Source organism: Theropithecus gelada, chromosome 1, assembly GCF_003255815.1.
Source record: "Theropithecus gelada isolate Dixy chromosome 1, Tgel_1.0, whole genome shotgun sequence".
Classification (NCBI taxonomy): Eukaryota; Metazoa; Chordata; class Mammalia; order Primates; family Cercopithecidae; genus Theropithecus; species Theropithecus gelada.
Window position 1 is genome coordinate 180195217 of NC_037668.1, and position 26121 is coordinate 180221337.

The window sequence follows — 26121 nt, forward strand, 5'->3', positions numbered from 1 at the left end:
GCATGGGCAAAGACTTCATGTCTAAAACACCAAAAGCAACGGCAGCAAAAGCTAAAATTGACAAATGGGATCTAATTAAACTAAAGAGCTTCTGCACAGCAAAAGAAACTACCATCAGAGTGAACAGGCAACCTACAGAATGGGAGAAAATTTTTGCAATCTACTCATCTGACAAAGGGCTAATATCCAGAACCTACAAAGAACTCAAACAAATTTACAAGAAAAAAACAAACAACCCCATCAAAAAGTGGGCAAAGGATATGAACAGACATTTCTCAAAAGAAGGCATTCATACAGCCAACAGACATATGAAAAGATGCTCATCATCACTGGCCATCAGAGAAATGCAAATCAAAACCACAATGAGATACCATCTCACACCAGTTAGAATGGCGATCATTCAAAAGTCAGGAAACAACAGGTGCTGGAGAGGATGTGGAGAAATAGGAACACTTTTACACTGTTGGTGGGATTGTAAACTAGTTCAACCATTATGGAAAACAGTATGGCGATTCCTCAAGGATCTAGAACTAGATGTACCATATGACCCAGCCATCCCATTACTGGGGATATACCCAAAGGATTATAAATTATGCTATAAAGACACATGCACACGTATGTTTATTGCAGCACTATTCACAATAGCAAAGACTTGGAATCAACCCAAATGTCCATCAGTGACAGATTGGATTAAGAAAATGTGGCACATATACACCATGGAATACTATGCAGCCATAAAAAAGGATGAGTTTGCGTCCTTTGTAGGGACATGGATGCAGCTGGAAACCATCATTCTTAGCAAACTATCACAAGAACAGAAAACCAAACACCGCATGTTCTCACTCATAGGTGGGAACTGAACAATGAGATCACTTGGACTCAGGAAGGGGAACATCACACACCGGGGCCTATCATGGGGAGGGGGCAGGGGGGAGGGATTGCATTGGGAGTTATACCTGATGTAAATGACGAGTTGATGGGTGCAGTAGACCAACATGGCACAAGTATACATATGTAACAAACCTGCACGTTATGCACATGTACCCTACAACTTAAAGTATAATAATAATAAATAAATTAAAAAAAAAAAATATCAAAAACTTCATAATTCACATGAGGTATAATGCACAGTGAGTGGTCCTTTGAAGAGGAAAATAGGATGGAGTCAATCAAGAAAAAAAAAAAAAATAACAAAAATACCTTCTACTTATCAGAAGACATGTAGAAGTAGACAGGGTTAACCGTAGGCAAAAATGGGAAACTAACAAATTATATCTTGGTATTCTCAGTCACCCTTCAGTAATCATCCTCTTCTCAGCTTCTTAGAGAATTCTTTCTTACCCCCACATTCAAGGATTGGGTATCTTTTTTTTTTGAGACGGAGTCTTGCTCTGTCTCCCAGGCTGGAGTGCAGTGGCACAATCTCGGCTCACTGCAAGCTCCGCCTCCCAGGTTTAGGCCATTCTCCTGCTTCAGCCTCCCCAAGAGCTGGGACTACAGGCGCCCGCCACCACACCCAGCTAATTTTTTTGTATTTTTAGTAGAAAGATGGGGTTTCACTCTGTTAGCCAGGATGGTCTCGACCTCCTGATCTCGTGATCCGCCCACCTCGGCCTCCCAAAGTGCTGGGATTACAGGCGTGAGGATTCGGTATCTTTTTAATGTGACCTTCAAAATTAAGACACTGCCATTGCCCTGGTTGGAACGGATTCTTGGTCCCACCTAACAAGTGGCTCTCTTGTTTGCTTAGGGAGCAAAAGCCAGAGCGGGCAGGGACAGGGTCTAAGAAGGTCCTACTAACAAATCATCATTTGTTTATTGAAGGAGGAAGCATTCACCATACCTATACTTGCTCTGAGCAGACCGTCTTGCTCCCAGTTCTTCCTCTCCTGTGACCCTTCTCTGTTTTTCCTCTCTGCTAGTCAAGACTCTACCTAGCCATAGAAATTTCTCTCTTTCTTCTGCTCCAACACTCACATATGGATTCTGCATGCCATCTAGCACATTTGGTATTATCTTTGTTATTACCTAGTTAATGAAGATTGTAATGCCGTGACTCCTTGTTTAATGTGGTAAAAATATATTTATACTGCTTGTGTTATTTCCTCTCTTGGCAAAATGGAAAAATGCATTTTTACTAATAAAATCATTATGATTTACAAAGACATCATATTATGAGAAAGTTTGAGATACACAAATTTTACATTTTTTTAGTAGTCATTTAAAAAATGATGAAATAAGATCTTAAAGGAGATGACTACATATATGATAGAGCAAATAAATCAGGATTTTAAAAAAATCACCATGAATATAAAAGGACAGAGACCTAGTTTAAACATTTATATAAGGAAACCTGGGGGACTTAGCTGATGATGGAACCAATATTCAATAATGTAATATGCCTGCCAAAGAAAGCTGAAATCAGCCTCCAGCATTAAAAGACGCTCCCCAAACATTGCTCCAGAGGAGTCCCCCAGGTTTCATCTGGCAACAAAGTCCAGTGCTATCAAATCTTTAACTAGTGTTACTCAGGTCTGGGGTATTGACAGGTTGCTGGAAGGCATTCTAACATCTGATGGGGTAACCGGACAAATGATATTCAAAATCAATTCCAATACTAAGACTCCTCAATTCTCCTGAAATATTTTTTAAAGGTCTAGGAATAAAAAAGATGCTTCCTGAGAACTAACTGCTCCTACCCAGTTTGGATAGAGAAAAAACTCCAATTTTCCTTTATGTCCATTTCACTGAAAATGAGTTTGTTTTTTAACTGCAGCTGCTAGCAACTCTGAAAAAAAATGAGATTTATAGTTTTCTCTAGGAATCCTGGCTGTAGGTCAAGGAACATTCTCCCAAGAAAACTGTTTTGATCTCCATCCTTACTATCACCTAAAAACTAACAAAATCAGATTTAGTACTTATTGTGGGGAACAGAACAATCCGTTGCTTGCCTAAGTAGCACATGTGGATTGAATCCAGGCATCATAGGTTAATGTATTCTTTCTCTTAAACGTAATGTGGCCACAGGAATCTGTCATATTTACCACGCAATGACTCATATATTTACCCTTAAGGATATTCCCATAGATGCACACTTTGAAGAGAAATTCAAGAAATTTCCCATTATAATCCATATCCACCCCACTCTAACCACCTGTATATTCCATTTGGAAAAAGCAATCCAACAGTCAAAATAGGCTTCAATATTCTTTGTCCGTTGAAGTTTACACAAAAGATCACAAAATCAACCAGGTATTTGCTTCTGGATAGGGTACCAAAATGGATACCTAAAAAAGGGCCAAACATTCCCATTCCTGTCCTCCACCGTCTTGTCGCAGTCTCTATTCCTTGTTCTCTGAGGATATAGGACTGTTTGTCCCTCAGAGAATTCTTCACTCTAGCAGAAACTCTAATAGAAAACTCGAACTGCAAAGTAAAGTTTTAATAGATGCTTCATTCAGGCCCAAAGAAGTTTCAACATAAAAATAAAAACAATCAAAACACTACCTATGAATGTACCTACAGTACACATGGTACCTTTCAATATCTTAAAAATGTTTTGTTCTTGTTTCTCTCCAAAGTGTGCATGAGCTTAAATAAGCTTATCATACTTAGTACCAAGAAAATTTGCTGAGGAAAACCAGTGATTTTATTATTAACTTTGTCATTTGCTACTTGGCAATTTTTGGTGGGCCAATTACTCAAAGTGATTGGAGATAGGATATTTAAGAAATAAATTCATTTTGTGGAGGATGAGATCAGCCCTAGACATACATCTGTCTTTAATTCTTTCCTACTTTGTAACATACAAAGAGAAATTATATAAATAAATATGTTAACTTGATTAGATCAATAAGGTTGTTTAAACAGATATTTAGAAGGAAAGTAGTAGAGCAATAAAGGAAACTGGGTTTGGCATTAAATACCTCCAGTTTTGAGATCAGCTTTGCTACTTGCTATTTTTGTGACCTGTGTAAGACATGTTACCTAATATCAAAAAGCTTATGATTCCTCATTTGTAAAAAGAAATAGTAATATTTATGTGGGTATAAATTGAGAAAATGATTTTAAAACACTTACAAAACCTTTTGCAAGGCACATATTCCAAAACTGTTGCTCATTTATGACATAAATATTTGGGGATTACTTCCCTTTAAAGAACTTTGGAGTACTAGAGCTAGTAGTAGCAATAGATAACATTTATTGAGCTTGTACTTTGGGCCACTGTTCTGCTTAAAAGTTTGTACATACTATGAGTTAGATGCCTTATCATACTTTCTTCCCTAAATTAAATACAAGCCAGTCCTCCTTTAAAGTGTGTGTGTGTGTGGTATTTGTAAAAAACTGCGTATCATGAAAACTTCAATGGAAATTAAAACTGCTTTTCTAAGTTGAATCATGTCTAATCATGTCCAAAAATGAAAATCAAACCTCTGATAGCTCTACATTATATCTATGTCCATGCTGACATATAATGCCTTTTCTTTCCTTTTTTGGTTCATTTTTAAAATTTATTTGCTTTCTTCATTTTTCTAGCTATATATGTTTGATTTTTAAAAATTCATATGGAAGAATTCTCTATCTAGAAATTAAAGTTACAGTTTTACACAATAGCATTTTTTAAATACTAGAAATTAAAGTATATATACCAAATTGGCATAGTAAATTATACTTCTAAAATCAGCATTATTTTGTTCTCCTCTTTTCAGCAGTCTTTGCCTTTCTGGCCAGGGCATTTCATATTCTCCTTAGGCAGTTAATTCTATCAACTGTTCTTTTATAGCAAAACATTCTTTTCCGCCTAACCTTAACCTTCCAAAGTTTAAACCTATTTATTCTTCTGGACCTCACCCTATCTTCTTCATAACTCTATCATGTTGCTATGTGACAATGCTTTTCCAGATATTTTTAATCATATTCCTACTTTTTTAAAAAGTCTATTTTATTAAAAGACTTTACTAAGGAAACTTAAATTATGTGTGAAGCTTTTGATTTGGGGGATCAACAATGTATACAAAAGTTGGCATTGTAATCTCATTATTGTAGAAATATATTGGTGTTTTGAGGGGTTGTGTGTATGTGTGTGTGTGTTTACACTTCGAATGTTTGACTAATGTACTTTTTGTTCTTTAAAACATTTGGATAAAAGGCTTGAAAGCATATCACTGCCAATACCATTTTCTAAAACTCAACAAGCTTTATAGTTTCTTATAAAGAATGTGTCCCGAAGCAAGTCTTTGCACTGCATATTTACAAGGATATTAATTTCCAAAGCTCTGTGTGATTTGAATACCATTTGTTGTCATTTGTCTTTCCTTCTTTTCCCCAGAGAGAAAGCACAGTTGTTTTCAAGTTACTTCTCTGTATTCCAGATGAAATAGGATAAAGGAAAATGAAATTAATGGTATAAATTTAATAAATTAAGTGTAATAATTTTTTGCTAATTTTTTCCTGGAAAATTTTAGATTGCTTTTTCTCAAGTTAATTCCATATCTCCGGAAGAAAAATAGTCGAGCCTGCTGTAATGTGAATGGATGATTAATGCACTTCAAACTGAATTCACTTCTCTTGTTTTCAAAACCAATTTAAATATGAAAGGAATATTTTTAAAAGTCTTTTTTTAAAGTTCACGTTAGTTTAATAGGATAACAATACTTGTTGCTCTTGATATCAGTGATTTTGGGGGAGTTACTAAAAATGGCAGAAAGGGAATTAACTGAAGAAGGGTTTGAAAATCATACATAAAACAGAATTTTGTATCTCATACTAAAATTTTATGAAATTTGTGAGGTTTCTCAAACTGATTAATGAAATAATAAAGTATTCTATAAGTAAACACTGAACAAAATATATCCTTTAGGGTAGTGTTAAGTGATGACATATTTAACCTTTAAATTTTTTGTCACTGATTTAAGACCGAATAATTCACTAAAATCTTTGAAAGCAAAAACACTTCCATGGTATTCCCAATGCCTATAACAATGCCTAATGTTGAATGAAGGGAAAAAGTAAATATTTGATTTTTTCCCTTGCTGGTTGTTCTAATTAAGCATCCTTTTGGATCCTATGAAAGTGCAAAAAAGGGGAAAAAAAGAAAAAAGAAAATCTCATAAGATACAACCTGTCCAGGGGAAACCTACAGAGAAATAGACCCCAGCTTTTATTGCATGGGAGAAAGAAAGAAAAAATATTTTTCTGAACGGAGGTAAAATTACATAATCTTACAGAGTGTCTGTATCATATTCAATTCCAGAGGGTGGAGGGAGACCTCTGGAGAGGCAGTCATGCAGTATGAGTCAGGAATCAGGATCCTTCACCCTGGAGTCAAACAGAGCAAGGAGGATCAGGGCACTCCCTATAGATCCTTCAGAACAAAAGAAGGGGAGAGGCAGATAATCAGGAAGCCTGTGCCAGGTCTCATTGACAATGTAGGTATTTTCATTCTGGCCAGATTTTCAAGAATATAGTCTAGTTGTATTCTCACAGAGGAAAAAAAATGAATAGAGTAAATGCCTTTCTGACATTCTATCTGCTAGAAATCCCCATTACTTGGCCCTTCTGATTATCTATAATGTAATAAAAACTGATAGTTAGGTTTTTGGGGTATTTTCTGTACCATCAAGTAAAGTTTAAATAATATTTGATACAGTTTTACTGTTAAATGTACATTTTTAAAAGAAGCCACCTCAAATGGCACTCATTTATTCAACAGCTATTGAAAGTTTACTGCAGACACTGGTTTATCTTCCAGATGAAGCACAGGCTAATACGAGCTACAGGGCTTTTGTCATCAGGAACTCAGTGCAATAAGGGTACATGAAAGCATTTAAACAACCAGAACAATGTAATTTCTAATTTTCAAGATCCATGAATATAATATAAATTTCTATGGAAATTTTTTTCAGAGAATTTGGACATCCAAAGTGGCAAAGAATTTTCTACATTGAGGGAGAGAAAAGTAAATAGTAAATAAGTAGCAAAATAATGACTGAAAAAATGCCATGGTATAAGAGAAAGGAAATGGAAGACTGTTGGTGAAAAAAAGGTCAAAAAAAATTCAGTAAAAAAGAAAAATAGTCAAGAGATAATTATATAAATCTACTTACATATTCATCAAATATAATTCAATTTAGTATATAATTTACAAATGGAGACATGCACAAAATAGAATCACCCTTGAATACACATTTGGAATGCCAAACTTCCAGTTTTATACCCTATGCCTCAATTATGCTTATTACTATGTGCAAATCTGAATCAAGTCATTTATCCAACAGTGAATCCATGAAAGTATTATACTTCAAACTCTGATTTGGACTCTGTTAATCTGTATATTCTGGTATATTCATTCATTCATTCATTTATTAAAAAGTGAATAGGTTCTATATGCCAGTCCTATTACTGGGGTATTTAATAAGCTAAATTATACACAGTCCTTCAATGTGAACTCCCAACTGCTTTATGACAGAGAAAGGTAGTGAGAAATGACACAGCTGAGAAAATAGGGCACGATTCTCTGAGGAAGTGGTATTATTCAAGACGAGACTTTGAATACAGGATTTTAAACTAGGTTAAGGGAGTGTGGAAATGAGGGCAGACTGAAGGACAGGAACTTTCTGTGCAAGAACAGCATGTGCAAAAATGCCCTGAGGAGATGGGTGGGGATACAGATATGGGGAGGCTCTATGCAAGGCCCCTGCAGCAGAGTACAGAGCCTGGGAGAAAGAGTGGCACCAGATGGGAACGAAAGGTAGGAAGGTCTCAGGTCACTCAGAACCCAGAACCATAGGAAGAATTTGATGAGGTGGGGGTAAAGAGCCAAGTAGACATGGTACAAGGCAGAAACTTTCAGAGCTGTATTCTGAGATCCCTTTGTCTGCAGAGTAGAGAAGCTAGGCCTGGAAAATAGAAGCAAGAATAAATGCAAGAAAATCCCTTAGAAGCTTTTCTGCATTCATTTAGACTTAAGATATGGTAATTGGGACTCAGATGGTGTCAAAAGAAATGGAGAGGAGCCAATTGATTTAAAAGGTATTTAGAAAGTTACAAACAACACTTAATAACAGTTGGACCGACTATAAGGGGTAAAAGTGCAGGGTGTATTAAGGAAGTATCCAGATATTTGGCTGGGTAACCAGAATACTATAACACCACTCACAAAGGTAACAAAGAGGAGACAAAAGCCAAGGATTAAGCACTAAATTTAGGGTACTGGAAAAATAACATTCATGAATTTCATTTTAGAAGGCCATTGTGACATCCAAGAGACTGAAAAGAGGGTCTGTTCCTCAGGAAAGAGGTCAAGGCTAAAGCATATTTATATGGTATGGATGACTTTACCTAAGGAGAGGATAGAAAATGAGGAAACAGAAAGGAGCCAGTTTCAAAACCTTGAGGAACACCAATATTCAATGGCCAAGTGGAAGGAAATGAAGTTTCCTAAGAAGTTGAGTAGGAAAAATGAGATTAAAAAATGAAACATGGATGAGGGAATGAAGTGTGTCAAGCAGGAGGGAGAGTCCAATGTTGTCAAACACTACAGAGATGTCTATCCATTATGATGAGGACTGGAACATTTCCATTGCATTTAGCAAAATGGATATCACTGGTCACTAGCTAATGATACTTTGATACAGTGGGAGGAATGGGAACTAGATTGAAATAGATTGAAGAGTGAATGGCAGAGATGGGAGTAAGGAAATGATAGCAGTGAACATAGACAATGTGGTTGGCATTGAGGGAATTGAGAGAATGGAAATTATTGATAAGAGGACTTGAGAAAAATACAGAAATTTTTTGTTGTTTATTTCATTTTGCTTTTTATGGTTTTGTTTGTTGGGATTTGTGTGTATGTTTTTTGAGACTTGAACATATATAAATTTAAAAGTCAATGAAAACTCCTTTTTGGCTTTCTTTTGGAGACAGGGTCTCACTCTGTCACCCACACTGTAGTGCAACGGTATGATAATGGCTCATTGTAGCCTCAAACTTCGGGGCTCAAGTGATCACCTTTTCAAGTAGCTGGGACTACAGGCATGCACCACCATGCCTGGCTGATTTTTTGTTTGTTTGTTTTTTAGAGACAGGGTCTCACTATGTGCCCAGGCTGGTCTCAAACTCCTGGCCTCAAATGATCCTCCTACCTTTGCCTCCCAAACCAGCACTGGGATTACAGGCGTGAGCTACTGTGCCCAGCCTCAATGGGAACTCTTTAACAGTTGAAAGAAACAGTTTGATAGCATTAAAATCCCAAGAAAGTCAAGGAATTTAGATCAAGTGAATAAGGATAGGATAGGTGCTGGATGAAAATGGGTTATATGTTACATACGAGGAAGCAGAGGGCTTCCTTTGTTTGTGACTATGTGTGAAAACAAGGTCACCCTCTCAGAGTAGATCATCTGCTGAAACAACCAGTAGTAAAAGGGTGGTGAGATAAAGGTTAAAGGAGAGTGAATAAGATTTGCAATTGTCATTGAGAAGAAAGGCAGATTTTATTGATCAAAGAAACATAGTAACATCATGGGAGTATTAAGAGTCCATTTGAGTTAGGTGGCTATGAATTCATCAGAGAATCAAAGCGTCATGTTGTGAAACTTCAACAACATTTCACCGTTCGTGGACAAGCATGAACAATGCAGACAGTTGAGGTCATTCAGGAATGAGATTATGCCTTTTGAATAGAAAGGCAATGGACAAAGGAGAAAAAGCAGTGTTTTAAATTATTAAAAAAAACTCTGAGCTAGATTAGAAGACATGAAAAAACAAGAAATCTGATGGCCTGGGAGACAGTGCAGGGGTCAGTGGGCTGGAGTGCTTGCTGAGGGTAAGGGAATGGTTGTAGTGTAAAAAGTTGCACCAACCCGCTCAGTGCACAGGTAATTGTTGATAAAGATGTCTGAATTATCTGAGAGAGGAAACATGATAACAAGATCTAGGGGATGTTTGGATGTTTGTGGAAATAGATGACTAAGACAGAGTAAGGAAAAGGTCATCGAAGATAACTAGTAGCTCAAGGAACTGAAAAGGGACTATTCTGACTAGGTCATTCTCATAAATGTTGAAGTCACTCACAATAATGGCACCCCTGGAGAGAAAAGGCAGCCAATGAGGCAGGTACCAATATCTGAAATGAATGATGGAGAGTGGCCAAAAAGTCTGAGGATAACAGGGGAAGAGACCACAGAAGGTAGTATAGTGAAATAGCTTCAGAGAAGCACATTTCTTAAATGAATAAATTCAGCACCAAAAGAAGGTGCAAAGCAACTTTACCTCTAAGTTCTGTTTTCAGAATAACATTTAAACCAATGTGATCCATCTTCTCTAATAACCAAGTTATGTGTACAATCAAACATTTCATATGGCTGACTTACAGCAGCGCCATAGGGAGTAACTAACTGGTGATATTTCAAATCCTATCTGTCCTATTTCTGTATCTATTCATTCTGTTCAATTCATTCTGGACTCAGGTGGAGGGCTGGGGGGTATGGCAATTATGGAGTCCCTTAAAAAGCCAACAATTATTTCTTTTAGATTTAAAAAATAAAGATAATCAGCCAAAGGCTGGTGATTTTCCATTCCCCCAAGAGAACACTGAAAGCAAGCACTCACCTGAACATATAGTTCTCTGAGTTCATATTGAAATTTCTTGGGATCTGTGGTAATTGTCACTGGGCCAATTTCTGTGAAGATAAAAATGACATAGGTCAATAAATAGTAATCAATGGCATTAAAGACTTCATTGTGTTTATGGATGGCTTTTCACTGTGCACTACATGGTTACTTATTAATAAGAAATAGTAAAATACCAAATACTCTTTCTCAATTTGTAGCTACCAAGGAATAACTTATAATTTTCTGTAAAGTATGCATATCTAAAAGGGTAAATTTTTAACCATAGGAAATGCAAGGAGGAGTAAAAGAGTCACAGGACAAAGAATCAGGAGAGCACAGTTCCAGTTCTTTCTTACTCTCACCAGTCAGTAAATATTTATTAAGCACCACTTTGTTGTTAGAATTTAGATGAATCACTTATTCGTCCATAATTCAGTTTCCCCAACTTTAAAGTGAAAATTTGTTTGCAACCTTTCTGTAAGTCTTAACTCATTCAAAATAAAAAGTTTGGTGCTAAACAAAAAAAGAAAAAAGTGAACATTCACTGCCTATCCCATAGGTTTTTAAGAATTTGGAGATGTGGCCAGATGCGGTGGCCCACACCTGTAATCTCAGCACTTTGGGAGTTCAAGGCGGGCAGATCATCTGACGTCAGGAGTTCGAGACCAGCCTGACCAACATGGTGAAACCCCATCTCTACTAAAAAATACAAAAAAATTAGCCTGGCATGGTAGCACATGTCTATAGTCCCAGCTATTCGGGAGTGGAGGTTGCAGTGAGCCGAGTTCATGCCACTGCACTCCAGCCTGGGAGACAGTGAGATTCCGTCTCAAAAAAAAAAAAAAAGAAAGAAAGAAAGAAAGAAAGAAAGAAAGAAAGAAAGAAAGAAAGAAAGAGAATTTGGAGACATGTAATTGCAAGGATATTAACAGTGCAGGAAATAGTCCCTATAACTTTTTTTCTCAAGGCTGGGGTGGCTGAACCTGGCTATCGCCATTCTCCTGAGCTGGCTTTGACCATAACTACCTTCAGGGTTGTGGCCATCCTCGTAACTGCCCAGATGTACTACACAAAACTACTTCTTCCAACAGGAAAATGTGGGGCCACTGCCTTCCCTGGAGAGCCAAGACTTAGATCATAAGTCAGGTGAATAGAAGGATCCCAGATATCATGGGTTAACTTGGCAATCTGTATATACATATATATTTGTATTTTTGGTTGGGCCCAGCATGTCTAAAGTAAACAGTTCAATCCCGAGCTTATTCTCTTTAAAAAATAAATCAATTCTTAACATAGATAAACTAAAAGTGGCCATTTATGGGTATCAATTACTTTCCCCAGAGAGAATCCATGTATTTAAGTAATGGTATTAAAATTCATCTGGGTACTATGAGCTTATATATATCATCTTAAATTCTCAGGGTGGATGAAAAGCTTCCTATCTTATATAATGAAGGTATAGACTCATTCAAAACTATAATGTGCAACTACAATGCAAAATTATAAAGATACTTAACATTTAGCTTTTACAAAATGTTTTCTAGCTTTAAAGGCATACTGCTCAAAAAAGAGCTTATAACACCAAAGAACAATACTTAATTAGCCAAACCTTCCATAACAAGCTACATATGGTACAAAAACAGACTGTAGTGTTTTAAAAGTAAATGAGACAAATTGGAAGGGAGGTACAATTTGTCTGCCATAACCCATGTAATTTTTCTTAGGAATAACAGAAAAAAATGCCTCAATCCTTCACTATAGATTAGACACTTTGCATTTTGCAGAAGGAGTGGAGAAGCAATTGTAGAAACTGTGAAAACGCAAACATCTGCATTCCATACAAAGCAAAATCATCATTAACCACGTCCCAAGTATATGGAAAATGGGAGAAGCCTACTCCCTCAAGACTAAACAAAGGCATACTTCGCAAAGGAATGCAAAACAGCAAAGAATATGCCAGGCAGTTACACCCTGACATATAAATTGTCAGTAGCATTGTCAAGCCAAGCTTCTATATTCCCACATTGCATAATACTGAAATAATCTAAGAATTTAAAATTCAAGAAGTAGAAAGAAATACAAAGAATACTAGAAAAAAACAATTATATAATAATAAAGAGTGTAAACATGCAAGGACATTCCCTATAGTAATAAAAAATATCTGTGAATATATGCCTGCTCTTCAAGAGTGGGGATCAAGGGATGCTATTAAAATAAAAGGACCAATTAGCCTTCATTTTAGTTAACCAGAGACTCTCAAATATCCACCTGTTTTCAACAAAGATCGGAAACCTTTCTTAAAGCTCATTATATTTTTGCAAACCATACTGGACAGCTGAGATAAATCTTTATCAGTTATGAAACATACTCAGGAGAGTTAACAGCTTGCTGAGCTGTCCTATCCCTCCAGCTGTAAGCATCCTTTCCAATTCATTTTAATTGAATGATATGACTATTTGGCAAAATCAGCCCTCCTCCCTTTCAGAACTTGCTTCCATTCCAGTCTTTCTTTTCACATAACAGAGCCCTGTGCCAGCTGTGTCATTAGCAATTTCCTCTTTTCTTCCTTTTCACTCATGCTGGTTTCATCCCCTGCCAAGCCTTTGATGACATTCAGCAGGTACAACTTTGTCCTCTCTTCCTGCCTGAACATGGTCCTCCAGTGCTTATAGAATTAAATGGAAACTCTCAAAGGTAATCCAGGCCCTCACTACAAACTTCAAACTTTGAAGCTATTGCACTTGCTTACCATTTCCATCACTGTCCCCCTTGTCTTTCTCCTGCCCATGTACCTGTCAAGTCCATAAGGCCTGACTTAAACCTTATCTTCTTTTAATATTTTGCCTTTTCTCTAATTTGCTTTACTGTCGTCCTGATAACATTGTTATAACAGAAAGTGGAAACAATAGAGCTGCATATTTAACAAAATGCAGAGATCATTTCTACATTACTCCGTTTATTTTATCTAGTTGTTTACAAAGAAAATTCATGCATAAAAAAGAAAATAACCATTAATCTCAAATATAAGTATAGAGCTAGAAAGGGCATTAAAGATTGTTTGGTTCAATCCCCTTACCCTACAGACAAGAAAACTTGAGGTCCAGAGACAATGAAATTGAAAAACTTTGGTAGTGAAGAAAGAGGTGAAGATATCTGATAACATATTTTATGTTGAGTGACCTATGCAGCTTGCTAACTTTCCCTGTTTTCCAACATCTCCATTCTGTGAATTATATCAAGACTAACATCCTTCTCCTTTCCTCTGGACTTTTGGCAGGATGAGCTTCTTCGGAGTCCAGAATTTTAATATGATGCACACAGTACCCAGCATTCTTTGTTGTCACATGCCTATATATTTTTTAAGTTACTTGTTGTTGTTGTTGTTAAGACAGGGTCTTGCTCTGTCACCCAGGCTGGAGTGCAGTGGCACTGTCATAGCTTACTGTAGCCTTGCCCTCCCAAGGATCAAGTGATCCTCCTGCTTCAGCCTCCCAAGTAGCTGGGACCACAGGTATGAGCTACCATGCCCAGCCAATTTTTTTATTTTTTGTTGAGACAGGGTCTCATTATGTTGCCCAGGCTGGAGTGCAATGGCATGACCACAGCTCACTGCAGCCTTGACCTCCCAAAGCTCAAGCAATCCTCCTGCCTCAGCCTCCCAAGTAGCTGCGACCACAGGTATGAGTCACCATGCTTGGCTCATTTTTTCATATTTTTTGGAGACAGGGTCTCACTATATTGCCCAGGCTGGCTGGGTGAATATTTTTTAATAGACTGAATATCCCTTTTGCCTTGTAAATACTATAATCAACCACACTAAGCAACTTCGCTAGAAAATTGCCTCTCAAATCTATTTAACAAAAAGACGTTGAACACCTACTGTTTGCAGTTGCCACTGGTAACAAAGATGAATGAACATGAACCCTGTCCTCAAAGTCTCACCAGTCTAGTGAGATAAAAATGTAGATATGTAATTATAGTATGATGTAGTAAGGGCAGAAATAAAAGTGTGGAAAAGGTAGTGTAAAAGCACTAATTGATAGAGACTTTTTTTTTCCAGAAAGAACCAAGGGAGATTTCAAAAAGGATGTGAAAGTTCTGGATTTCAAATTAGTTAAAACAAAAGTTATTTATTCACAACTGATTTCTTTTTAAGTTCTATATATCAAGTTCACAAGGTATTCACATCTTGTATCAAATAAGTTATTACATATCTCTATCTATATTTGCAATAACCTGTATAATTCACAATACTCTATAACACATGCTGACCCACTTTAAGTCTTATAACAACCTCATAGAGTAGGTAGGATATAAGTATATAGACAATAGAAGCTTAAGTGATTAGCCAAAGTGGCCTAGCCTCTTTAAGGGCTACCACTATACCAAGTGCCAGCGACATGATAGCCAGCATCTACCATATGATACTATTGATTGCCTGATTGCTTTATTCATACCTCACTTGACTGTCAGCACCTTGAGGGGATTAACTGCCTCAGTATACATTCAGATTTCCAGTAAGTGCTTGAATATAGGAGGAAGGAGGAGAATGACAATAAAAAGAATAAAGATTAAACCTAGGCCTTCAGATTCTTTATTTCTTGCTTTATCACTACATCATGGAGCCTCAATGCTATAGCTAAAGACCATGCTAAAGATCAGTGAGGACACTGATTAATCAACTGAAAAAATTTCAATTTCCTATGTAACCAGAATGGTTTATTCTTTAGTTTAATCAAGTAAAGTTGATACAGAAAACTGATACAATTTTTCATATATAACTTATTTTTTAAAAAACAGTAAGGCAACATGTATTATACAAAAATAAACAATTTTTTTGTGCTTCAGAGACCATTTTTTATTTTTAAAAAAATAATGTCTGAAACTCTAAGGAAGTCTTTTCTCTTTTCAGTAATTTTATTATTTCCCATTTCCTAGGGATTTATCAGATGGGTTGGATTTATTTCCAGCATCTCAGCTATTGTTCTCTTAATCTGAGTTGCTGGGTTGTACTTAAGAAAATAATGGAAAGAAATTCACAATGTAATATTTTCTTTCACTGCTTCATTTGGCAAGATCAATATCCAGCCTCTCACTTCCTTTTTCCTTTCCACTAACAGACTTCTGCTACTTGTAGTTTTTCTTTACTCAAAGTGGTTCCTTGATAATGAGAGGAATATTTACTGCTGCCTTCTGGGGTCTAAACACTGCCTAGATATAATTTAATAGCCATTTTCCCAATTTTTTTGTTTTTTTAAAAAAATATATTGTTCTTAACTTTATATTGATATACATGAATAAATATACGAAAAGCTAAAACAAGAACCCCCTGAGCTGCATTATGAACTAATCAATATTTTCAAGGCATTATAGAAGAAGCTAAGAAATATATAAATCAGATTATCTGCCACAATTGAAATACAGTTGAAAACTTTAAAAACAGCAAGCTAAGTTAAAAGAAAGCTAAATCAGCATCTGAGAAGAGCCAAGTAGTACAGATACAAGAAGACAGTAAATTTTCTGTGTCCCAAGAGGATAGTGAGATCCATGAGTTGTAGGAAAATACACCATGAAGGCATCCAGGAAGAGACAGGGTATGAGTTGGAATATGAAGCGAACACCAAATTAATAGAGGGTGACAAAAGAACAAAGAAATCCTAGACATTGGGAAGTGGCCTCCTTAAAATGCCATTCATGAGCTGAAAGTCAACGTGTCCCTCCCAATTTCTAAAAATTCTACTCTTAGTCACTTAATGTAAGACAAATCAATTATAATGTCCTTTATGTGCAAAGATGTTAGTATAAATAAACATATTCAAAGCATTGGGGATGTTTTCTGAATTAAAAAAATAATAAATTATGTTTTCTGCTTTAGGATACTGCAAAAAATCAGATTATTATATCTACTCTTACTGTTTTCAATTTATCTACAATACATGCGTTCCATATTTCTCCATCCTTACTCAATTATAATGTTGCTGTCCAGCACCATTTTTAAATGATCTGCATCTAATCGACAAACACAGAACTGTTTCCTGACTTTGAGCTGAGCTAATGCCAAGTCTATTTCAGGATTCATTTAGTAGAGTACATTCCTATTCATATTAGAACAGGTAATTTTCAGGACCACATGAAAAGGCCCTTATGATTGTTTTGACAATAAAATGACGTATTTTGTGTATTTTATAAAATCAGTGAATTCATGCACAGCATATTATCTAATATGGCTTAAATAGCATTCTGTTCCACTTCCAAAGGGATTATCCACTTAACAATAAGAGGTATGATAACCTTAAATATATGCATTGAACAAAATTGCACATAGTACATGTATAATGCATGGATCATTTCGCTTTATGGACTGCTGAATGAGATGTAGAAAAAATTGTTAACATAAATTCAGCAATGTTACACAGATGTTTAGAACAAGAAGCAAAGAAGAACTCCTTAATAATGAACACAGGGCTTTGAGGTATATAGAGTAGGATGCTATTGCTTAGATGACTTTGGCCAGAGCAGCAGAAAGCCCTCTTGCAAAAAAACAGTCATGGGATTTTTATGGCCAACAAAGTTCAGACTCTCAGTTTTACATGTAATCCTAAATGTAAGATGACATTTTTAACATTAAAATACATCTATGCACTGATAAGGCATAATCAGAGATACAAGAGAACATATATTTTAAGTCATGCTATTTAACAAGATTTCATTAACAAGCTTTCCAATGTTATCAAGCTTTCCAACGTTTCCAATGTTTTGTACGCTGAAAGCAAACAAAAAGAAAATAAATACCATCTTCAAGAATATTTTTGAATTGAAATAATTCTTATTGGGATATGTGCTTTAAATTTTAGGATAAGAATACTGTAATTCATTTCAAAGTTTTAATTGCTCTTAGGCAATTCCTTAACATTAATATTCTTCCAAATAAATCTAGTCATTAGTTAGGGATAAAGAAAATAAAAAATTATGAAGGGAGAGGTAAAATGTTGATGAAGAAGAAAAAAGTCTGTTTGCAAGTCCTTAGAAAGGAATCATTAATATTGTTGAAATTTCCAAATGTTGGGAGAATAGACCTAACTTCAGCTTTGATTGTTTCCACAACCACCAAACAAATGTATGCAGCACTTTGACTGTGTTTTCAGAGAAAACAAAACCATATTTATGAAGCAAACATTTTATTCACAAAAATAGGGGAATCAGAGACATTGCTAAAAGTATGATAGATGTCTGGGTGTATATAATATGTGTATTCCCTAAATACTTGCTTCAATTCATTCAACAAACAGGCAGTATACACACTTAGCAGAGTTCAAATTGTCAGAAGAAAGTAGAAGCAAACAAATACTCTTAAAGAAAGGAGTCTCGATTATAAAAGTCAGAAATATCTGGGTGTGTCTTACAAATTTAAGAACCAGCTGCATGGATTTATGACAAGGTCCTGCTTTTAACGGGGCTTCACCTTGGGGTCTAATGCTTTGCAGTCACTGTAGAGAATTTTTTTTTTTCTTTTGGATTTGTGTTTTGTAAGTGAAGTTCAATGGGATGATTGACCTTGGCTCACGGATGGTCCCACCTCCCACCACCACAAGATTCTCTGCTACCTGCTCTCCCACTTCTAGATGCCCAGGCCCTACTCAGTAGCCCCATCTCTGTTCCTACAGGCTGTCACCTTCTGCCCCAATAGGAACCTGTATATGGGAACAGAAAAGACTGGGGGGTGTAATGCCCAGCACCATCTTTGAGTGGGGCATGGAGGTGGCAAACCCCTCTCCAGGCTGGCAGCACCATAACACACTAGTAGAAGCCAGAGGCCAAGTCTCAGTGGGGCAAGCTTTTCATTCACCTCCAATCCAGCTACCAAGCACACCTCAGCGCTGAGGCTTAAAGATCCCTGGGGGTCGCCTGTCTGTCAAGAGTTGGGGTGGCTGGCCCATGGAAAGAGGGGATGTCTGCTTCAAATGGATCTGTAAAGAGCACAGAGCCTAGGGCTTGTGCTGGTGGGAAGGGGAAACTGGCAACCCAGGCTGCCTAGAGGTGAAGCACAGCCTATATCGTGAGGAAGAAACTTCTGGTGCCCACATGGGTCTGCATTTGCCTAAGAAGTGTCCAGATGCCCAGGGACCTCCCTCTCAGGCTCCAAGCCTAGAGGATCTTCTCTTCTAGGTGCCAGCTCTCTGAAGTCTGGCTTAACTTACTAGCAAGAGTTTTACTATCCTTCATTGTGTGCAATGCTAGTTTTAAAATGCAAATAACAGAGCATTTGACTGGTATGTAGATTCACTCAAATTATATAATTCCTGTTTCCTGGCTGATCCCAGATGGTGCCTACAGCTGGCCAGGAAAGACAAATACAAAGCAGATTAAGAATACTGAAAGAGGAACCATTTACCGTATTATCCTAACAATAGTATGTTGTTCCAAGTTTATCATGACATTGGGTTAAATAGTACTCTCTACTGAAAAATCTGTTCTGTTTTTTTTTTAACGAAGAGAGAAAAACCATGTTTATATAAAAGAATATATATCAGATCTATATAAAAATAACATTCTACCTTTCAAAGCAATATAAGAGATCACAAAGGAAAATACTGACAGATATAAATATAGCAAAAAAAATTAAAATCTGAAATATATAAAACCAGATTCAGCAGCATTTTTATGAACAATTAAAATAGATTAAAACCTATGATATCTGAAGAGATTATTCAACTTCATAAGAAAAAAATAAAATACCAAACACTACATGAAAGGAAAATTCTTAAAAAAGCAAAAAAACAACAGGAGCAAGGTCACATTTAGTCATAGTGAAAGAGATGCAAACTTCAGCAAATTTAAAGAAAGAAAACTTTTTTGAAAGATTATTAATCAAACTAGTGTCATGATAAACCTGGAATATTTGTAGTGTTGGTAAGATTGTGAATGGTTACATCTGTGAAATTTACTACAGTTACATCTATTACAAGCCTTCAAAGTATTTTGTGATACACATATGTTCATTACAGCACTATTCACAATTGCCGAGACATGAAATCAACCTAAATGCCCATCAACAGTAGACTGAATAAAGAAAATGGGAGAGACACACACACACACACACACACACACACACACACACACACACACCATGGAACATACACCATAGAATACCATGCAGTCATTAAAAAAGGACAAGATCATGTCTTTTATAGCAACATGGATGGAGCTGGAGGCCATTATCCTAAGCAAACTAACAAAGAAACAGAAACCAAGTACTAAATGCTCTCACTTACAAGTGGGAGCTAAACACTGAATACATATGGACACCAAGAAGGTAAGAATAGACACCAGGTGTACCTGAAGGCAGAGGGTGGGAAGAGAGTGAGGACTGAAAAACTACCTATTGGGTACTATGCTTATCACCTGGGTGGTGAAATAATCTGTACACCCACTACATGCCATTTACCTAAAAACAAACCTTCACAAGTACCCCTGAACCTAAAATAAAGGTCTAAATAAAAGTATCTTGTGATAAAGTCATTTCGCTCTTTGTTATAATTCACTGGAAATAAAATGACACGGACATTTTCAGAATATCAATAAAGTCAAAATGGAGAAATGATTAAAAACATGTAATTCTCTAAATAATATTAGGCATCAGTTAAATTATTGTTCAATGGAGAAAAATAAGCCAATGTTTATTATATAATAAATAAAAAGACAAAACACAGAATTGTATATATACTTTAATTACAATTATTTGCAAAGACACATGTACATAAGGACAAGTGCTGAAAGGTAACACCAGAGTAAAAATTAATGTTTGAAACTAATAGAATGAGTATTTTTTATTTTTCTAAATTTTCAACTTATTGTACTGTTACATAATCTAAGAAAAAAAAGGAATTTCACCTGATCACATACAAGCTTGATGTGTTCATGAATTTTGGCTGTGTGGTTATTAATTTGTTTAAAATGGTCACTGGAAAAAAAGTACAGAAGTATTTCTGAGCATTAGGCAAGATAACAAGGAAAGCATTAGTTTAAGACATTATTTGTTAATATTGTGAGATGAAATATTTTAAGTATTTCGAGTCTAATCAAAACAGTCATTGTCTGGATATGATATTCTTTTTCAATCCTCTCACTTCAAGCTTTCATCTCTTTCAAGTACACAAGTCTTGGCAATGTCATCTTCCTACTGTTAGTCTTTATTGAATATACAAGAATTCCTTTTCATTGAATGAAATGAAACACTGTTCAGACTTCTAACACTGAACTCCACCACAGCCAAATTTTGGTTCTTTTTTTCTGTGTATTATTTATATTTTCTCTATATACTGTTGCAATTATATATGCCTATATACATACAAATATCTGTCTTGCTTTTTTCTCTTCATGGAATAAATATTTAAAATATGAAATATCCAGGCCGGGCGCGGTGGCTCAAGCCTGTAATCCCAGCACTTTGGGAGGCCGAGATGGGCGGATCACGAGGTCAGGAGATCGAGACCATCCTGGCTAACACGGTGAAACCCCGTCTCTATTAAGAAATACAAAAAACTAGCTGGGCGAGGTGGCGGGCGCCTGTAGTCCCAGCTACTCGGGAGGCTGAGGCCGGAGAATGGCGTGAACCCGGGAGGCGGAGCTTGCAGTGAGCTGAGATCCGGCCACTGCACTCCAGCCTGGGCGACACAGCGAGACTCCGTCTCAAAAAAAATAAATAAATAAATAAATAAATAAATAAATAAAATAAATAAAATAAAATATGAAATATCCAATATAACTGTAAATACTGAAAACAATACTGCATCATCAGTGTAAATGCCTATTTTACAATTAAATACTTCTAATATGAACAAGTTCAGAGTCTCCACTTTAGTTGGTAACTAAAAGCATCTTAGATTTAGAAATTATCCTAGTCTCTTTAAGGTCAATGAACTTAATTATTTTGTTCCAGTTTGAATCTTCTCCAAAGGCATTTCAGCCCAAGACAGAACACATACATTATGCTTACACATAATAATAGGAAAGCATCCACATTTGAGCCATCCCACTCCCTCCCCTTACAAGTCACACAATTGCAGAGAGAGGCAAGTGTCTCCACACAAATACCAATGAGCTGTGGCATATATCCAAAACTTTCCAAAAACTATAGAAGAGAAACAAGAGACATTCTGTGGCATTCTCTGGTATCACTGTGATCGGTGCACCCATACCAACCGATATCACACACAGGGTTTCAATACCTCTGGCTCCCAATTCCCATGCTTCTCTTCACTCTGAAGCACATTCTTGTTAACTGATTATATCAATTCTTCTCTTTAAAACCTGAACTCTAAAAGGCAGAGATTGTTTCTTTGCTGTATGATCTGTACTCAAACCAAAATGCAATAATTGACCTGTGTTTTACAGACATCCATTCATAACAACTAGCAGACACTGAAAAGGAGATGAAAATACTACTGTCATTGTTTCCAAAGTAATTTAGAAAAATGCCCATCTCTACATTTTTGTTTATTTTTTTTCTATATAAGAGGTTGTTTTCCCCATTTACTTATCACATCTTACTTCAAGATTCAACTTGGGTCTCACTTTGTTTTGGAAAGCCTCCTGAATGTCTCACTCTTCTGAATTAGAGCTCACTCAACTAATTTCTCTTAAGGATATGTCTTAGCTGCCTGTTCAGTATTTATCAAATGTGGCAAGCATCCTCTAAAATGGCCTCCAATTATCCCCATGTCCTGGTATGCATACCCTTCTGTAATCCCCTCCCCTTGGCTATAGGCTGGACCTAGTGCCCTGCTTCTAAAAAAAGGATAGGGCAAAGATGATGAGATGTCACTATCAAGATTAAATTATAAAGAAAACTTAGTTTCTGTCTTGCATGCCCTCTCTTGCTCTCTGATGAAAATCAGTCATGTGAACCAGCCATGTGAGCTACCCTGTTACCCTACGGAGACCCATATAACAAGAAACAGAGGGCAGCCGATATGTACCTGAGGCCCTCAGTCCAACAGCTCAAGAGGAACTCAATCCTGCCAACAACCATGTGAGTAACTTAGAAGTGGATCCTTTTTCAGTCAAGTTTTGCAAGGATCACAAGGTCCAATCAGTATCTTAATCATAGACTTGTAAGAGACTCTGAGCCAGAGGACCCAGCTCAGTAGTGCTAGGGCTCCTGGCCCATAAAAACTGGCAAATAATAAATGTTTATTGCATTAAATAGCACTAAGTTTTGGAATATTTTTTATGCAACAGTAGATAGCTATATTCACTTATGCATTCTCCCAAACTAGATTATAAACTGCTCCGATGATAGCAACTGTGACATTTTGAATCTCCAGCACTTAGACAGTGACCCTCACTGTTTAATGACAGTAAAGTTATAGAAAGAGACAATTTTGAACAATATACACAAATCACTACTTTAAAATAGTCACTGTAGCAATTTATAGATGAGATAAAGTGCAGTCTCTGTGTTAAAAAATCTGTAGTTTAATTTGCATAACAGAAAATATAAATACGTTTATGTATATGTGTGTATAATAAGAAATACACAGATAAATAAATATTCAAATTTAGAAGAGGCTAACATTTAAGCAATAACTAAGAAAATGAAAAATGTGATGTATGAAGAAATTGAAAAACATTAGTATGGCTGTCAGGAAAAAAAATTAAGAAAAAGAAAATACTAAGTACTATAAAATCCCTTAAAATATATATAATTATGGTACTTAATCCTAAAAAGTATGAGAGAAATAACAGACATTAATAGAACATTTGAAGTCATTCATATATTATCTCAAATGCTGCCTATGAATCTCATCATGGTATTTAGTCATAAAAATGAAAGAGAGATGAAAGAATGAAGAAAATTCAAAGCAATTGAAATTGAGTTCAAAACTCTGAAGAAGTTATTAATGAAGACTCTGCCAAAAAATCAACTAAAAAAATTTAAGATCTTTACTGGCAAACACACTACTTCTGATACGTTTTAATTCAACAAATAATTTTTAAGTCCCTGCTAACTAATCATGAACTGTACTTGAAGTTCACTACTTAAAGCCTAATTAGACAGTTCACATTGTATACAGCCCAGCTACTTGGTGAATTTATATGATGTCTTCTTAATTATGTAAATGTCTGCCCATCTATACAGTTTAGTATAAAAAAGCTGAATATGTTTGATAAAAGTGATAAGGAACACTATTTAGAAGGTATTTTTCTGGTGGTGGAAGAGAACAACCTGGAATAGAATCAAACATTACCAGATGCTTCATATTTGATAGCACTGTGCTTGGCACAACTGCGGAAGAAAAAGATATAATCCTTTTCTCCAATAAATTCACAATCTTGGAGAGAAAATGAAGAATAAAACAAGGAAAGAGACAAAATAACAAGTTGAAATAAATGCTACTATAGAAATAAGCAGGCTACTGAGACAGAAATAATGAGAAGAGGGGGTGCTTACTATAACAATGGAAGATATCTATTGTATTTCTCTCATATAAAATGAATGTCTACAGTCTGTGTCCACTTTTACTGGGTTGTTGGGTATTTTGTGCCAATTTGTAGATGCTCTTTATATATCAAGTAAATTGGGTTTTGTCTGTGATAAAGTTGCAAAAAATTTCCTCCAGTTTGATGTTTCTTATAGCAATTTTGGCCATATGGAAATAGCTTTCTTTTAGGTAGTAAGTAAAATTTATTAACCTATGTCTTGTGGTTTCCTGATTCTTATCACAGTTGAGAAAGCTTTCTTCCCTCTAAAGTTGCACAGAATTCTCTCATGATGTCTTCAAGTATATTTATGGTTTATGATGTACATTTACATTTATGATGCATTTGGAATTTATCCTAGTTTAAGGTATAAGGTATGGAACCTGTTTTTTTCCAGACGGCTACCCAGTTGGCTCCTCATTATTTATGGAAAAACTCATTTCTTCCATTGACATTACAAACCACTATGATTCACATATGTATTCTATATACTAATCCACTACTCTTTCCCTTCATACTTAGAGCCAAATTGTCTTAATAACTGAGGCTTAGTAATATGTTTTAATATCTAGTAAAACTAGTCCCACATCATTACTCCCCTCTTGCTAAATTTTTCTGGCCATTCATGCTTATCATTTTTCCATATCAACTTTATCTTTTTGTTGTTGTTGTTGTTTTGAGACGGAGTCTCACTCTGTCGCCCAGGCTGAAGTGCAGTAGTGTGATCTCGGCTTACTGCAGCCTCTGCCTCGTGGGTTCAAGCAATTCTCCCACGTCAGCTCCCCAAGTAACTGGGATTACAAGCATGTGCCACCACGCCCAGCTAATTTTTGTATTTTAGTAGAGACCAAAATTTTTAGTAGAGACAAAATTCACCGTGTTGGCCAGGCTGGTCTTGAACTCCTGACCTCAAGAGATCCACCTGCCTCCACCTCCCAAAGCACTGGGATTACAGGCGTGAGTCACCACGCCCAGCCCATATCAACTTTAGATCAGCCTGTCTATATCCAAAAATATCCTGTCTGTACTTTTGCAGATGTCACATTAAATTTATACAATAAATTAGGAGAAACTGACAAGATGTTGAGGCTTTCTATAGTGTATTATTCCAATTATTGTAATATTTTGGAAGGAATCTTAGAAGGGTTTTTATTTAAGATTTTATTTATTTATTTATTTATTTTTTGAGACAGAGTCTCGCTCTGTCGCCCAGGCTGGAGTGCAGTGGCCGGATCTCAGCTCACTGCAAGCTCTGCCTCCCGGGTTCACACCATTCTCCTGCCTCAGCCTCCCGAGTAGCTGGGACTACAGGCGTGTGTTTGCACGTTTCTTGGTAAATTTATGGCTAGTTACTTTATCTTTCTTGTAGATGTTTTGAATTGGGGTATTTCTTCCATTATATGTTCTGAATGGTTGTATTTTTGTACATATAAAAGCTATTGACTTTTTAATATTTTTTTCATTCACCACTGTACAGAGTTTTTTACTGTTTCTAAGACTTCTCAGCTTTTCAGGTACACAATCATAGACGCTCTAAATGTTTTTCTACTTTTATATCTCTAATTTCTTTCTTTTATCTAATTGCATTGGCTAGTACTCCTGAACAATGTTTAATGTAGTGAGAATGGAGTTACTGTTTTGTTCCTAAAATTATCAGGTGCTTCTAGTGTTTCCCCACTAAGGATAATACTGGATTTGAGATTGAAACAGATACATTTTATCAGGTTATGAAAATATATATCTATTCCCTGTTGAGTTAATAGGTTTGGGGTTTTTCTTTAAATTAAATCAGGCCTTAACACTAATCTTGTTAAATGCCTTATATATACATTAATATAATCATGTGCTCTTCCCTTAGATATAATGTTAATAATTTCCTTTGACTGACCTATCATCATGCCCCTGAAATAACACCTTTAATCAGGATGTTTATTCTTTCAACATGTGCTAAATTCTGTTTGGCAACATTTTACTTAGAATTTTTGCAATTATTGGCATGAACATGAAAATGAAAGATCTAAAGTTTTC

The 26121-nt window shown here is 36.1% G+C and overlaps 1 protein-coding gene across 1 annotated transcript in view; it reads right to left on the reverse strand.

Annotated features, from left to right (window-relative positions):
- HMCN1 (hemicentin 1) overlaps positions 1 to 26121 on the reverse strand; it is a 452346-nt gene that overhangs the window by 333889 nt on the left and 92336 nt on the right. Inside the window, exon 2 of the mRNA XM_025362857.1 lies at positions 10609 to 10679. Within this exon, the coding sequence (XP_025218642.1) occupies positions 10609 to 10679 (71 nt within the window). The remainder of the gene's footprint in view (positions 1 to 10608; positions 10680 to 26121) is intronic.